Consider the following 16228-nt stretch of genomic DNA (forward strand, 5'->3'; position numbering starts at 1 on the left):
CCAGGGGACGTCGACGACAAGTTGCATCAACTCTGCATACCACGCCCAGCGTGGCCAGTCTGGAGCGACCAGGATCACTGGGACCCACTCCGCCTTGATTTTATTGACCCTTGGGGGTAGCGGAAGTGGGGGAAACACGTACGGAAGATGAAACAGAAGATGGTATGTTCATCCACCCAGCTCTCCTGCTATGAAGCGCACATAGTACATCACCCAGCTTTGCACACAGACTTCCCTCTGCTTTTTGCTTTCATATGGTATGCCTTTCAGCTAACCCCAGCTCACCCTGTGATATTTATGACCTTGTTTACTTAGGCTTGATTGTATGCATCTGGTCCACTCTTAATTCTCTGACAAAGATGAGCAGAGACCACTCCTCTCTGCTTCACACCTGAACGCACTTAGTTTTCCATATATTGCATAGCACAAGTCTGCATGACTTCAGTCTGCAGTGTGATTTCTAGAAGTGTGTTCTAAAAGTGTGGATTACATTAGAATTAAAACCTGAATTGGAACTGAAGGGAACTGGCCAGTCACTGTAAACAATGTTTCTGTTTGTTGTCACTTTTACCCCTATATTCTTTCACTTTCTGCTACCTCCCCCAATCCCCACACCAAGTAAGGAACTGTTCATCTCCTCTTCAATCCTCCCCATCCATCTCACCTCCTCCTCAGAACTGTTCCTTAACATACAATCCTCTGTCTCAAAGCACAGGCAGCCCCCTCACGCCCTCTCCTGCTCCCACCTGCTAACACTTTCTCTGCTACTTCTCACTGCTGGTGATATCTCTCCAAATCCTGGTCCTCCTCACCATATTCCCACAGTCATTTCTACCTCCCACCCACGCTCCATCACAAACTTCCGTAACCTCTCTAACCTTATACCCATTTGCCCAGCCCCCGCTTCCCCTGTCCCACTAACAGGAGCTCTGTGGAGCGCTCGCTCTGTCTGCAACAAGCTTTCCTACATCCATGATCTTTTTGTTACTACCAAAATTTCCTTCCTCGCCATCACCGAAACCTGGCTCACCCCTTCTGACACAGCCTCCCCTGCTGCACTCTCTTACGGTGGCTTCCACCTTTCTCACACACCCCGCCCCAGCAGCAAGCATGGCGGAGGAGTTGGTTTTCTCCTGTCAGATAACTGCTCCTTCACCCCAATCCCACTGCCACCCTCTGTTACCCTCCCTTCCTTTGAGGTGCACTCTGTGCGCATCTACTCCCCCTCCAACCTCCAACTGGCTGTCATTTACCGCCCCCCAGGGCCAGCCACCATCTTCTTTGACCACTTCACCACCTGGCTACTTCATTTCCTTTCTGCAGACATCCCCACTATCATCATGGGCGATTTCAACATCCCCATTGACACTTCCCTCTCAGCTGCCACTAAACATCTATCTCTCACTTCCTCCTTCGGCCTCACTCAATGGTTTTCTGCAGCCACTCACAAAGATGGTCACACACTGGACCTCATCTTCACCCGCCTCTGCTCCCTATCTAACCTCTCTAACTCACCTCTTCCACTCTCTGACCACAACCTTCTCACATTCTCATCTCTCTCCACTCCATGTCTACAATCCCCACCCCACAAACTTTCACACCCTCGCAGAAATCTTAAACATCTTGACCTACATTCATTCTCTGAATCCCTCCTCCCTCTCACAGACATAAGTTCCATACACAATGCGGATGATGCTGCCACTCTATATAACACCACAACAGCTGTAGCCTTGGAATCTGCTGCCCCACTTACACATACCAAAGCTCGCAAAATCAACAGACAGCCCTGGCACACCAGCCTGACCAAAGAACTGAGGCGAGCTTCCGGGGCTGCTGAGCGCAGATGGAAAAGATCCCACTCCAACGACCACTTCATCGCATTCAAACAGTCCCTCACTACTTTCAAGACCACACGCCACAACTAAACAAACCTACTTCTCATCTCTCATATCCTCCCTGTCTCACAACCCTAAACAGTTATTCAACACCTTCAATTCTCTCCTCCGTCCCCCAGCACCTCCTCCCTCCCCACTTATCTCCGCTGAAGACTTTGCCTCATTCTTCAAGCAGAAGATTGATAACATCAGAGACAGTTTTGGTCAACAAGCCCCAGAGCCCTTCCTCCCAACTTCCCTACCCTCCACCTCCAAAACCAACTTCTCCACCATTACAGAAGATCAACTCTCCACTCTACTCTCAAGATCGCATCTCACCACCTGTGCACTTGACCCGCTCCCATCCCACCTCATCCCAAACCTCACCACAATCTTCATCCCAACCCTAACCCATCTCTTTAATCTATTACTAACAACTGGTGTTTTCCCCTCAAGCTTTAAACATGCCTCCATCACACCTATCCTCAAAAAGCCCTCTCTTGACCCATTCTCTGTATCTAGCTATCGCCCTATATCACTTCTCCCCTATGCCTCAAAACTACTGGAACAACACGTCTACCTTGAACTGTCCTCCCATCTCTCTTCTTGCTCCCTCTTTGACCGCTTACAATCTGGCTTCCGGTCACACCATTCCACTGAAACTGCCCTAACTAAGGTCACCAATGACCTCTTAACCGCCAAGAGCAAGCGACACTACTCCGTTCTCCTCCTCCTTGACCTGTCGGCTGCCTTTGACACAGTGGACCATTCCCTATTATTACAGACGCTCTCATCCCTTGGCATCACAGACTTGGCCCTATCCTGGATCTCCTCATACCTAACAGACCGGACATTCAGCGTCTCCCACTCACACACCACCTCCTCACCTCGCCCCCTATCTGTCGGAGTCCCACAAGGTTCAGTCCTTGGGCCCCTGCTCTTCTCCATTTACACCTTTGGCCTGGGACAGCTCATAGAATCTCATGGCTTTCAGTATCACCTCTATGCTGATGACACACAGATCTACATCTCTGGACCAGATATCACCTCCCTACTAACCAGAATCCCTCAATGTCTGTCCACTATTTCATCCTTCTTCTCCGCTAGATTTCTCAAACTTAACATGGACAAAACAGAATTCATCATCTTTCCCCCATCTCACGCGACCCCCCCAACGAACCTATCCATTACAGTAAATGGCTGCCCACTCTCCCCAGTCCCACAAGCTCGCTGCCTCGGGGTAATCCTTGACACTGATCTCTCCTTCAAACCACATATCCAAGCCCTTTCCACTTCCTGCCGACTTCAACTCAAAAATATTTCACGAATCCGTTCATTCCTCAACCAAGAATCTGCAAAAACCCTAGTCCATGCCCTCATCATCTCTCGCCTCGACTACTGCAACCTCCTGCTCTGTGGCCTCCCCTCGAACACTCTCGCACCCCTCCAATCTATTCTAAACTCTGCTGCCCGACTAATCCACCTGTCCCCCCGCTGTTCCCCGGCCTCTCCCCTCTGTCAATCCCTTCACTGGCTCCCCATTGCCCAGAGACTCCAGTACAAAACCCTAACCATGACGTACAAAGCCATCCACAACCTGTCTCCTCCATACATCTGTGACCTCGTCTCCCGGTACTTACCTACACGCAACCTCCGATCCTCAAAAGATCTCCTTCTCTACTCCCCTCTTATCTCCTCTTCCCACAATCGTATACAAGATTTCTCTCGCGTATCACCCCTACTCTGGAACCTTCTACCACAACACATCAGACTCTCGCCTACCATCAGAATCTTCAAAAAGAATCTGAAGACCCACCTCTTCAGACAAGCCTACAACCTGCAGTAACCACCGATCAACCAACCGCTGCACGATCAGCTCTATCCTCACCTACTGTATTCTCACCCATCCCTTGTAGATTGTGAGCCTTCGCGGGCAGGGTCCTCACTCCTCCTGTACCAGTTATGACTTGTATTGTTTAAGATTATTGTACTTGTTTTTATTATGTATACCCCTCCTCACTTGTAAAGCGCCATGGAATAAATGGCGCTATAACAATAAATAATAATAATAATAATAAACTGAAGCCACGGAAGAACCAGTGCGTCCGCCTCGATGGATTTTAGATCCTGGGAACTCTAGCACTTTGGCATTTAATTTTGATGCCATCAGATTAATGTCCGGAGTTCCCCAGCGATGACAGATCTGTTGGAAGACCTCCGGATGAAGTGACCACTCTCCCGAGGCAAGGCCCTGACGGCTGAAGAAGTCTGCAGCCCAGTTTTCCACACCAGGCGTGTGCATTGTCGAGATGACGGAGTGGTTACTCTCGGCCCAGCAGAGGATGTGTTCCAAAACGTACATTGCTGCCCTGCTGCGGGTGCCCCCTTGATGGCTTATATATGCCACAGCCATGGCATTATCTGATTGAACTTGGATGGGGCGACCAGCTAGAAGACTATGGAAAAGCGGTAGGGACAACCAGATTGCCCGAATCTCCAATACGTTGATCGGAAGGGGCGATTCCCGAGGTGACCAACGCCTCTGGGCAGTGTGGTGATAAAAGTCAGCTCCCAAGCCGAGGAGGCTGGCATCGGTAGTGACCACCAGCCAATGAACTGAGAGAAAGGATTTCACCTGGATCAGGGAGGACTGCAACGTCCACCACCGGAGCGCCTGCTTGACCAGCGGGAACAAACACAGTCGGTCGAGGAAGGTCCCAGGTTCCCAGAAGCGCATGCTGCAGAGGGTGGAGGTGTAGCTGGGCAAAGGGAACAGCTTCCATTGCTGCCACCATCTTGCCCAGGACCCCCATGCCGAAGCAGATGGAGTGAGGATAAGGACGACAAAGTGCCCGGGCTCCCTGTTGAAGGGAGAATTAACAACCCTTGGGAAGTGTCCAGGGTCATGCTGATCCAGCTTCTCTCCGAACAAACGATCGCTCTGGTATGGCAGAAAGGTTAGGGACTTTTTGGACACAGAGTCCGCTCACCATTCCCTGAGCCACAGTGTTCGCCTAATAGAGACGGCATTTGAGGCCGCAAGGGCAGCGCAGTTAGCCGCGTCCAGAGAAGCGTGTACCAAATAGTCTGCAGCCAAAGCGATCCGATTGGCCAGATCCGCTGCCTCCGAGGGAAGATTACTACCCTGTATGGTTCTGCTCAGAGTATCTGCCCAGGAGACCATTGATTTGGCTACCAACGTCACGGCGAAATAGGGAGAGAGTGCTGAGCCTGAGGCTTCAAAAACCGAATGGGCAAGGTTCTCTATCAGACGGTCCGTGGGATCTTTAAAACGGCGATCCGTCTGTTAAGGATAGAAGGGTTTTGGAAGCTAGACGGGGTACAGGTAGATCAACTGGAGGGGATTCCGCCCACTGCTTACGCAGATCCAGTGAGAAAGGGTATCTTGCCTCCCGCGGCTTCTGACCTGAGAAGGGTTTGTCCGGTCTCTCAATATGCCGTCAAACTATGTCCTGAAACTCAGGGTGATTGGCAAACACCCTATGAGGAAGTTTGATCCTTTTGAAGGACACCGCATCATCCGGGGTGGAGGTACAGTCCTTGTCAACCTTCAAAGTCTGGTTGACGGCCTCTATGAGACTATCCACCGTCGCCTGATAATCTGGCAAATTGAGGTCGAGGGGCCCGTCAGACTCGTATTCAGAGTCCTGATCGCTACAAACCACTAGTGAAGGGGAGCGAGAAACAGAGCTCATGGATGCAGAGGCGCAAGAGGGCCCGGGAGACGTGCTATGGGTCAGTTTTCTAGATGCCTGTGTATCTTGACTGAGAAAGGCCCCTGCAGGCTGACTGTTCCTGTGAGGTTGAGGAACTATGTAAGACAGGCAGACGAATGCCCCGACCCGAGGAGGGGGTCTTGGAGGAACTCAATCGCTTTAGCTAGTGAAGCCATGGACTACGAGTGACGAATCCCACTCAGGGGGGCTAGGTACACTGGGTTCGGTAGCGGTGGAGGGCTCCTGAGCGCATTCGGAATCACAGGCCTCACAGAGTGGAGTACTCTGTCCCCGGGGCAACGAAGTCTGGCAGGTGATACATGAGATAAAAAAACAACAACAACAAAAAAAAAAACACACTGTTTTGGTGGCCCTCTTAGATGTCTTGGAGAATGACATGACGGACCCCAGTCTGTCCTGACTCAATGCCCCAATAAAGAGTTTGGTGGCTAATCACCAGTGAAATACTGCACAAAAAAGGGCCAATGGGTGTCGCAGCACAGCTCTTACCCTGGTCCTGTGGCCCTGTGAGAACCTCCCGGTGTTCTTGATCGGGCTGGCGATAGCCTCTGGGATGTTGGTCCTGTGAAGCCAAGAGGCAGGCGGTAAGCAAAAGATGGCCGCCTGGAGCAGGAAAGGCAGTCTCGTTCTGAGCGAGAGGCGTCAAGAGGGTGGGCAGAGCCGCCGGCGTGACGCAAGCGAGAGGGCGGAGCTTCCGTGTTGTGGCCTAGCAGACTCCAAAGCTGGGGACTAAATTTTCGGTGTCGGCAGAGATGCACCTGGGGGAAAAGACTGGGGAAATCGTGTGCGCGCTGCAGGAGCGCCCCCCCCTTCTGAGTCCGACCCGGGCGCTTGCCCATCTTTTGAGGCCCTTCGAAGAAGCGCAGAGCTCGACTGCTCTGCCCGCAGGTCAGGTGCTGCCGCGTGGATGGTGCAGGGACCGTCCATCCACCATCCCTTTGATAGGGATGTGGAGAGGGACCGTCCGCCTCCTTCCATCACCGCTGTTCTATCAGTGGTGATGCAGTGGGGGCTGCTCAGACTCCATCAGTGCCTCTGTACATCCTAGGGGTTAACTCCCCCAGGATGGAACAGGACTATTGATCCGGCGTTAGTAAGCCTGGCTGCAGAAGAGGGTACATGGAGGCAACACTCCATATTCCTGTCTGTTGTTCGTGCGGGGAGATCGGTGCCCTGAAGGGACCAGTCACCTCTAGATAGAATAGAGCTAATGCATGTGAACGGTGCAGGGGGGGGGGGTACGTGGATGCGACACTCCACGTTCCCGCCTGTTGTTGGTTGGGGGATATCGGAACCCTGAAGGGATCAGTCTCCCCTGTAATCCTTTTAAAATATATATTTTTTTTAATAAGGTGAAAAATAGAATAAAAATAAAATTAAAAATTGTGAATAGCAGACCCAAGAGCCTCCTACGGACACTAAGCATGAACTGGTTCGGGTGGTTGGTCGTATACTGCAGAGGAGGAGTAGTTAATTTTTATATATTCACTTAGTGTCAGCCTCCTGGTGGCAGCATCATACACCCATGGTCCTGTGTCCCCCAATGAGGCAAAAGGAGAAAATCATTTTTGTGGGGAAAAAAAATGTTTTTTTTTTAAATTTTTTTACATTTTCACGGCTCTGCGTTAAAAACTTTAGTGAAACACTTGGGGGTTCAAGGTGCTCACCAAACATTTCGATAATCCCTTTAGGGATCTAGTTTCCGAAATGGGGTCACTTGTGGGGGGGGTTTCCACTGTTTAGGCACATCAGGGGCTCTCCAAACGCCACATGGTGTCCGATCTCAATTCCAGCCAATTTTGGTTTGAAAAAGTCTTCCGAGCTCTGTCTTGTGCCTAAACAGTGTTTTTTTCCTATTTATTGGATATTAGCATATTCAGGAGAAATTGCATTATAAATTTTGGGGTTCTTTTTTTCCTGTTACCCTTGTGAAATAATAATAATAAAAAAATAGTCTAAAGTTACGATTTAGTAAAAAAAAAAAAAAAAAAAAGTTAAATGATCATTTTTTCCTTTCACATGCCATTAATTCCTTGTGAAGCACCTGAAGATTAATACACTTTTTGAATGTGGTATTGATCAGCTTGAGGAGTGCAGTTTTTAGAATGGTGTCACTTTTGGGTATTTGCTGCCATATAGACCCCGGTTTTGTAATTTTGCTGTAAAAAGTGAGGAATCACTGGTCAACTTTTAACCCTTATAACTTCCTAATGAAAAGCAAAATTGTTTCAAAAATTGTGCTGATGTAAAGTAGACATGTGGAAAATGTTAACTATTTAGCGTGACATATTACTCTGATTTAAGGGCATAAAAATTCAAAGCTTGAAAATTGCAAAATTTTCAAAATTATTTCTAAGGGGTAACGTTTCTCCTTATGGAGAGTGACATACCAGCTGGCTTGTCAAGGTAAGGCTACGTTCACATTTGCGTTCTGCGCTGCAGCGTTGGGCGCTGCAGCGTCGCCGCATGCATCCCTATATTTAACATGGGGGCGCATGGACATGCGTTGCACTTGCGTTTTGTGACGCATGCGTCACTGTGGTGCATGCGTCAGGGCGCAGAGGACGCAGCAAGTTGCAGTTTTTTCTGCGCCCAAAACCATGCAAAAGTGGACGCATGCGTCACAAAACGCTGCGTTGTGCATGCGTTTACATTTGCGTTGTGCGTTGCGTCGCCGACGCTGCGGCGCACAACGCAAATGTGAATATAGCCTAAGGAGGCTTATTTGCAGTACAATTCTCCTCTGGGAAATTAAATATGCAAATTGCCTCTTCTGAGAAAAAGAGGACTTAACTCTATAGCGCCACCTGTTGGAAGTAGCGATCCTACAAGTCACAATCAACCCTCTAACGAGTCGTGCAATATGACTTAGGATAAAAGCCAAATCAGTTCTCATGCTTCGCACTGACGAGGGCCAACAGCCCGAAACACCGTGTCTGCGAATTGAGATACTGATTTGGCTTTTATCCCAAGTCATATTGCACGACTCGTTAGAGGGTTGATTGTGACTTGTAGGATCGCTACTTCCAACAGGTGGCGCTATAGAGTTAAGCCCTCTTTTACTCAGAAGAGGCAATTTGCATACAAAATTATTTCCAAATTTCATTTTTTTTTTTTTTTTTTTTAACACAAATAGACGCAAGTTACATTGAAACTTTTTTACCACTATCGTGAAGTACAGTATGTCACACAAAAAAAAAAAATCTCAGCGTTACAGAGTTCTTACCTCATAATGGGACAGTGGTCAGTTGTAAAAATTGGCCCGGTCATCAACATGTAAAGTCACCCTTGTGGGTAAAGGGGTTAAGGAAAACTCAACTCCATGCAAATACATTCCTCTTACAGGAGGAATTTCTATAATCTATAAAATTCTAATGTCATCAAGTTACATACCATGAAAGCTCTTCTTCAATCTTGTGCACAATGTCGTCTAAGTTTTTGATTGTGTCCAAAATATCCACGTTGTCAGTAGCTGAGCTTGAGGTGGCCTCTTCAAGTAAAGATATGGTGGAACCTAGATGTTTCTGAATTTCCTCTATCAAACAAAAGTACATTAAAATAATAAATTACAATAGATCGCTATACAAATTAGAGCAAACAAAACACACTAATGAGACAGATACAAAATGCACTTTTTTTTTAATGCAGACCATATATATCTAAAATCAAAAGATAATGGTAAAGTGACATTTAAAACAATTTAAAAAAAAAACAAAAAAAAAACAAAACACACTCTCATATAGAGATGTGTAGGTTAGAAGGTTAAACAAAAAAAAAAAACAAAAAAAAAAAAAAAAAAAAAAAGGTTCTTGGGAGAAGGGGAGGATTCAAGAAACATCAGCATGAAGTATAGTTTTCCCAGGACAAGTTACATTAAAAAAAAAAAAAATGGCACGGTTTTGTGGTACATACTACTTGTTACTGAGTTATATTAACCCCTTCATGACCTTGGGATTTTTCGTTTTTCTGTGTTCATTTTTCACTCCCCTCCTTCCCAGAGCCATAACTTTTTTATTTTTCCGTCAATTTGGCCATGTGAGGGCTTATTTTTTGCGGGACGAGTTGTACTTTTGAACAACATCATTGGTTTTACCATGTCGTGTACTAGAAAACAGGAAAAAAATTCCAAGTGCGGTGAAATTGCAAAAAAAGTGCAATCCCACACGTGTTTTTTGCTTGGCTTTTTTGCTAGGTTCACTAAATGCTAAAACTGACCTGCCATTATGATTCTCCAGCTCACTACGAGTTCATAGACACCTAACATGACTAGGTTATTTTTTAACTAAGTGGTGAAAAAAATATTCCAAACTTTGCTAAAAAAAATAATAAAAAAAAAAATTGCGCCATTTTCCAATACTCGTAGCGTCTCCATTTTTCATGATCTGGGGTCGGTTGAGGGCTTATTTTTTGCGTGCCGAGCTGGCGTTTTTAATGATAGCATTTTGGTGCAGATACGTTCTTTTGATCGCCCGTTATTGCATTTTAATGCAATGTCACGGCGACCAAAAAAACATAATTCTGGTGTTTCGAATTTTTTTCCCGCTACGCCATTTAGCGATCAGGTTAATGATTTTTTTTTATTGATAGATCGGGCGATTCTGAACGTGGCGATACCAAATATGTGTAATTTTTTTATTGATTTATTTTGAATGGGGCGAAAGGGTGGTGATTTAAACTTTTATATTTTTTTCACATTTTTTTTTTAACTTTTTTTTTTTTACTTTTGCCATGCTTCTATAGCCTCCATAGGAGGCTAGAAGCAGGCACAACCCGATCGCCTCTGCTACATAGCAGCGATCTCATGTTCGCGGCTATGCAGCAGAATTGCAGGTGTGCTGTGAGCGCCGACCACAGGGTGGCGCTCACAGCTACCGACGATCAGTAACCATAGAGGTCTCAAGGACCTCTATGGTTACTGTCCTGACACATCGCCGACCCCCGATCATGTGACGGGGGTCGGCGATGACGTCATTTCCGGCCGCCCGCGGTTGTTAAATGCCGCTGTCTGCGTTTGACAGCGGCATTTAACTAGTTAATAGCGGCGGGTGAATCGCGATTTCACCCGCCGCTATTGCGGGCACATGTCAGCTGTTCAAAACAGCTGACATGTCCCGGCTTTGATGCGGGCTCACCGCGGAGCCCTGCATCAAAGCAGGGGAGCTGACCTCGGACGTACTATCCCGTCCGAGGTCAGTAAGGGGTTAACTTGTTTTATTTATTACACAGTAATACAGTAAAATAAAAAGAGGGATTTTTGGTTCTTACCGTAAAATCTCTCTTGGAACCTTCATTGGGGGACACAGGTAACCATGGGTGTATGCTGCTGTCGCTAGGAGGCTGACACTATGCAAATAAGGAAAAATAACTCCTCCCCAGTATACACCCTCCAACAGGTACAAGTCAACTCAGCTGCAGTAGTTGGAGCAAGTATAAGAAACTCAACTTATGTACCAACCCACAACAACGGCACATTGGCCAAAATGGTACAACATAAAAGGGAGGGTGCTGCGTCCCCCAATGAAGGCTCCAAGAAAGATTTTACGCAAGAACCAAAAATCCCTCTTTCTTTCTCGCTTCATTGGGGGACACAGGTAACCATGGGATGTCCAAAAGCAGTCCCACGTGCGGGGAAAATATTCAGAGAGAAGGAGACTTAGGTCGGTGGGTGGGAAACCGCCGCCTGCAGTATTTCCCTACCCAGGCATGTGTCCGCAGCGTGAGTATGTACCTTGTAAAACCTTACGAAGGTGTGAACGGAAGACCAGGTTGCGGCCTTGCAAACCTGCGAAGCCGATGCTTAGTGACGAACGGCCCAGGAAGCTCCCACAGCCCGGGTAGAGTGAGCCTTAACCCCCGGAGGAGGCTGTTTGTTTTGAACACGGTATGCCTCCAGAACCGCCGAACGAATCCAACGAGCAATTGTAGATTTAGAGGCGGGAAGCCCCTTCCGATGGCCTTCAGAGGATCGGACTGGCGAAAAGAAGCACTTCTGGAAAGATAGACTCGAATAGCCCTGACCAAATCCAGTTTGTGTAGAGATTTCTCCAAGGGATGGACCGGGAAAGGGCACAAGGAAGGAAGGACGATGTCCTCGTTGATGTGAAAAGCCGAAACTACTTTTGGTAGAAAGGAAGGGACAGGCCGAAGGACTACTTTATGCTGGTGCAGGATCAGAAAGGGAGAACGGTAGGACAATGCCGCCAACTCGGAGACTCTCTTAATTGAGGTGATGGCGACCAGGAAAGCCACTTTCCACGAAAGAAGGGAAAAGGAAATGTCCTGAATTGGTTTGAAAGGCGCGTGCTGGAGGGCGCCAAGGACCAGGTTGAGATCCCATGGCTCAACCGAAGGATGGTAAGGAGGCGCTATGTGAGCGAGACCCTGAAGGAAGGTCTTTACCCTGGGGGAAGGGAAGCCAGGTCTCTCTAGAAGAGGATGGACAGAGCGGAAACTTGATCTTTTAGAGTACTCAGAGAAATGCCCGAATCAAGACCCGTTTGAAGAAAATCGAGGACTGAAGGAAGGGAAAAGACCATAGGGAACAAACTGGCCATCGCACCATCAGAAAAAGGCCTTCCAACATTTATGATAGATACGTGAAGATGCCGGTTTTCTAGCTTTTATCATGGTCTGTATGACGCTATGGGAGAAACCTGCGTCCTTTAAGACCGCGGCCTCAACGGCCATACCATTAAATTCAGAGACCGAGAATTCGGGTGGAAGAAGGGCCCTTGCAATCGAAGATCCGGACGGTCGGGAGCCTCCAGGGAACGTCCGATAGCATGTTCACAAGCTCTGCATACCAGGCCCTCCGAGGCCAATCTGGAGCTACTAAGAGAACGGAAACCCCCTCTGCCTTTACCTTTTTTACGACCCTTAGAATCAACGGAAGAGGCGGAAACAAATAAGGCATCTGGAACCGGGTCCACGAGATCACCAGGGCGTCGAAGCCGACGGCCATTGGGTCCAGAGACCTGGATACGTACTGGGGAACCTTGTGGTTTGTTCGGGAAGCCATGAGGTCGACATACGGAACGCTCCACCTCTGACACTTTTGGTTGTAGACAGCGGGGTGAAGAGCCCACTCGCCTGACACGAGCCCCTGACGGCTGAGAAAGTCGGCTTCCCAATTGTCCACTCCTGGAATGTGGACGGCTGATATGGAGGGAACATGGTTCTCAGCCCACCGTAGAATCTTTGCCACCTCCCTCATGACCTGCTTGCTGCAAGTCCATCCCTGGTGGTTTATGTAAGCCACGGCTGTGGCACTGTCCGACAATGCGGACCGGTTTTTCCGTGAGGAGGGACTGCCAGCGGAGGAGGGCCAGGAATATTGCCCTGATCTCCAAGAGATTGATCGGGAGAAGGGTCTCTTGAACTTTCCATCGGCCGTGCGCTGTGATGGAAAAAGACCGCACCCCACCCCTGAAGACTGGCGTCGGTGGTGATGACCTGCCAGCGGAGGGGGAGAAATGACCTCCCGCGCAGAATGGAGGTGATAGCATCCACCAAGTGAGAGACTGCCTCACATTGAGAGGTAGGCGAATTGGGCGATCTAGGGAGAGTGGGTTCCTGTCCCAGGCAGACAGGAGGGCCAGCTGGAGAGGGCGAGAGTTGAACTGAGCATAAGGTACTGCTTCCATGGAAGCGACCATTTTCCCTAGTACTCTCACCGAGCCGCAGAGGGGCAGGGCGCTTCAGGGCTTTGATGCCCTGCCGAAGAGCGCGGAACTTCTCCCTTGGGAGGAAGACTTGGACTTGAATGGTGTCGAATTCCATGCCCAGGAACTCGAGACGTTGGGTCGGAATTAAGGTGGACTTCTCTTTGTGGATTATCCAACCGAGACGGATTAGCGTGTCCAGAGTGATCTGGAGACTCTGGCTGCAATTCCGTCGAGACGGACCCTTGACCAGGAGGTCATCGACTTAGGGAATTATGAGGATCCCCTTTGATCGAAGGTTGGCCATGACCGGTGCCATTACCTTCGCGAAGACATAGGGAGCGGACGCCAGGCCGAACGGGAGAGCTGTGAACTGGTAATGTTGCTCCTGGATCGCAAAAAGAGGGAACCTCTGATGCTGTACACAAACAGGAATGTGTGTAGGTACGCATCCTGAATGTTCACAGAGCAGATATTCTGCAGGTTCCATGGAAGCGATTACCGAGCGCAGTGACGCCATTTTTAAGTGTCGAACCCGAAGGTGGTGGTTCAATCACTTGAGATCCAAAATCGGGCGAAGAGCCATCTTTTTTCGGAACTACGAACAGATTAGAGTAAAAGCCCGAAAACCGATCGCGGTAAGGAACTGGGACGATTACCCCTGAGGTGAGGAGGGAAGCAACAGCCTGGAGAAGCCCTGGGACATGGGAGGGCAGCTTGGGTGGACGAGAGAGGAAGAAACTTCTTCCTGGGGGCGAAGAAAATTCTATTTTGTAGCCTGATGTGACGATCTCCCTGACCCAGGCGTCGTCGACTACCGATAACCAAGCCTCTGTGAACAGAAGAAGCCTGCCTTCCACCCTGGAAACATTTCCAGGTGGGTGTAACCCATCATTTTGAAGAAAATCTGTGGCAACAAGATCCGAAAGGTGTAGAGGAGCGGCTCTTGGCCCTTCAGTGAGGGTTAGGCCTGAAGGAAGGTTTTCTTTGTTCCCCCTGGGCGGAAGAATGGTCCTGTTGAGAGGAACCACCTGAGGAAGTGAAGGACCGAAAGGATTGGGGTCCCTTTCTATTGAAGGGGCACCTAGGTTTAGATTGAGGTAGAGAAGTGCTCTTACCACCAGTGGCGTCTTAGATAATCTGGTCTAGCTTTGTGCCAAAGAGCCTGGAGCCCTGGAAAGGCAGACCAATGAGGGAATTTTTAGAAGTGGGGTCTGCGTTCCACGCTTTCAGTCAAAGGACGCAGCGAATGGCGATGATGGTACTGTTTGCCCTTGAGGTATTTCCCTGCGTGGGCAATCTGGTCCGCTACATCCGCTAGCTCCTCAGAAGGAGCCGAAGCTACAATGCCCCTGCGAAGGATCTTGGCCCAGGCCGATATGGCTTTCGCCACCCAAGAGGAAGCGACATTGGGGCAGAGAGAAGCGCTGGACGCCTCAAAGGCTGATTTGGTTAAAGCCTCAATTTGCCTGTCCGTAGCATCCTTTAGAGACGCCGCATCAGGAATAGACAGAACTGTCTGCGAGGATAATCTCGACACAGGCAGATCTACTTTAGGTGATTCGGACATTTGCTCACAAGGTCTGAATCAAAAGGGTATAAGATGTCCAGACGTTTTCTTCCAGGAAAACGTTTTCCGGGATGTTCCAAGTGTCTAGAAGTGGTGTTCTCAAACTCTTTGTGGTTGGGAAACACTCTAGAGGGACGTTTCACCCGTTTGAATGAAACGGAGTTGTCCTGAGAAGTTGCATCTTCCTCCTTAAGTTCAAGGGTTTGAATAATAGCCGAAATAAGGCTATCTACCATATCCTGCGTCCCGGAGGTCTGATCTGCATCCGAGTCAGACTCCAACTGAGAGGCTACATCCGACCCGACGTCCGCCTCCGAGGAGGGGGAATGGGTAGAGCGGGGTATTCTGGATAGCACAGTGGGATCCGGTGAACTGGATGAGGAGCTAGACAGAGTCCTCTTCCTGGATCTTTTCTCTAATCTGTCCCTGTGAGAGTCGTGGTCAGGTGTAAGCGAATCGCCGTGTGAGGGGTTCGTGGCACTGGTGGCAGCAGATAGAAGTGGAATGCGTTCTATCTGCACCAGGGACTGTACCAGGGACTCAGACTGACTGTCAGAGACTGACAGACATGGCAACAGCCCACTCCGGGGGAGTGCTCTCATCCAGAGTATTAGGGACTTCCTGAGGGACGGACATGGTGGAAGGACTGCAGGACAGACAGAAAGGAGACGGCTGGCCTGAAGTCCACTTTCTCTTACAGCGGACACAAGCATAGTGAGTCACCGTAGGGATATAGCCGTGGGCCCCTGCGGGGTTGGGCATAGATAGAGACTGAGTGACACCTGTAGCAGGATGACAAGAAGGAGATACTGCGAAGGGAACAGTACAGGCCAGGGGAGGAGGAATGCAGAGCCTACCAGACACCGAGCAATGAGTGGCAGCACAGGAAGCTGTGTCCCCCGGCTGGAAGAAGACCTCGTGGCCACGCGACGTGAACGGTGAGGGAAGCTGTTCAGAAGCGATAGCTGCGGGCATGTTAGGCTATGGGTTGAACTAGATGGACTTAAAGTCTTCCTTCAACCTTAATAACTATGTTACTATGTAATTGGCGCGCAGAAAAGGGGGCGTGGACGGCCGCAATGTGAAACAGATGACCCGATAGGCTGGAGCGCCTGAAGGGGCGTGTCCCACCTGAGAGAGACCAATGCCAGCGCTGAGACGAGGAGGAGGTGTGCCCAGTGATGGAAGAGCCGGAGTCTGGTTAGGCCAGAGAAAAGGGGGCGTGGCCTGCCGGAAAACACTCTGCCCAGGACAAGAGGCAGTAAATACAAAAAGGGTGCGCGATTTGAATCTATGACCGCAAAATGTCCCATGGCTGTCACAGGTGAATGCTGCAGCGACGAGTGCTGCGGGCGAGCGGGCAGG

General features: G+C 49.2%; 1 protein-coding gene across 2 annotated transcripts in view; it reads right to left on the reverse strand.

Annotated features, from left to right (window-relative positions):
• Positions 1–16228, reverse strand: part of HAUS8 (HAUS augmin like complex subunit 8) — a 181877-nt gene that overhangs the window by 11873 nt on the left and 153776 nt on the right. For both annotated transcript variants that reach the window (XM_077253241.1, XM_077253251.1), the window contains exon 10: positions 9026–9167. In XM_077253241.1, coding sequence (XP_077109356.1) covers positions 9026–9167 — 142 coding nt within the window. The remainder of the gene's footprint in view (positions 1–9025; positions 9168–16228) is intronic.

This window comes from Ranitomeya variabilis, chromosome 1 (assembly GCF_051348905.1).
Source record: "Ranitomeya variabilis isolate aRanVar5 chromosome 1, aRanVar5.hap1, whole genome shotgun sequence".
Taxonomy (NCBI): Eukaryota; Metazoa; Chordata; class Amphibia; order Anura; family Dendrobatidae; genus Ranitomeya; species Ranitomeya variabilis.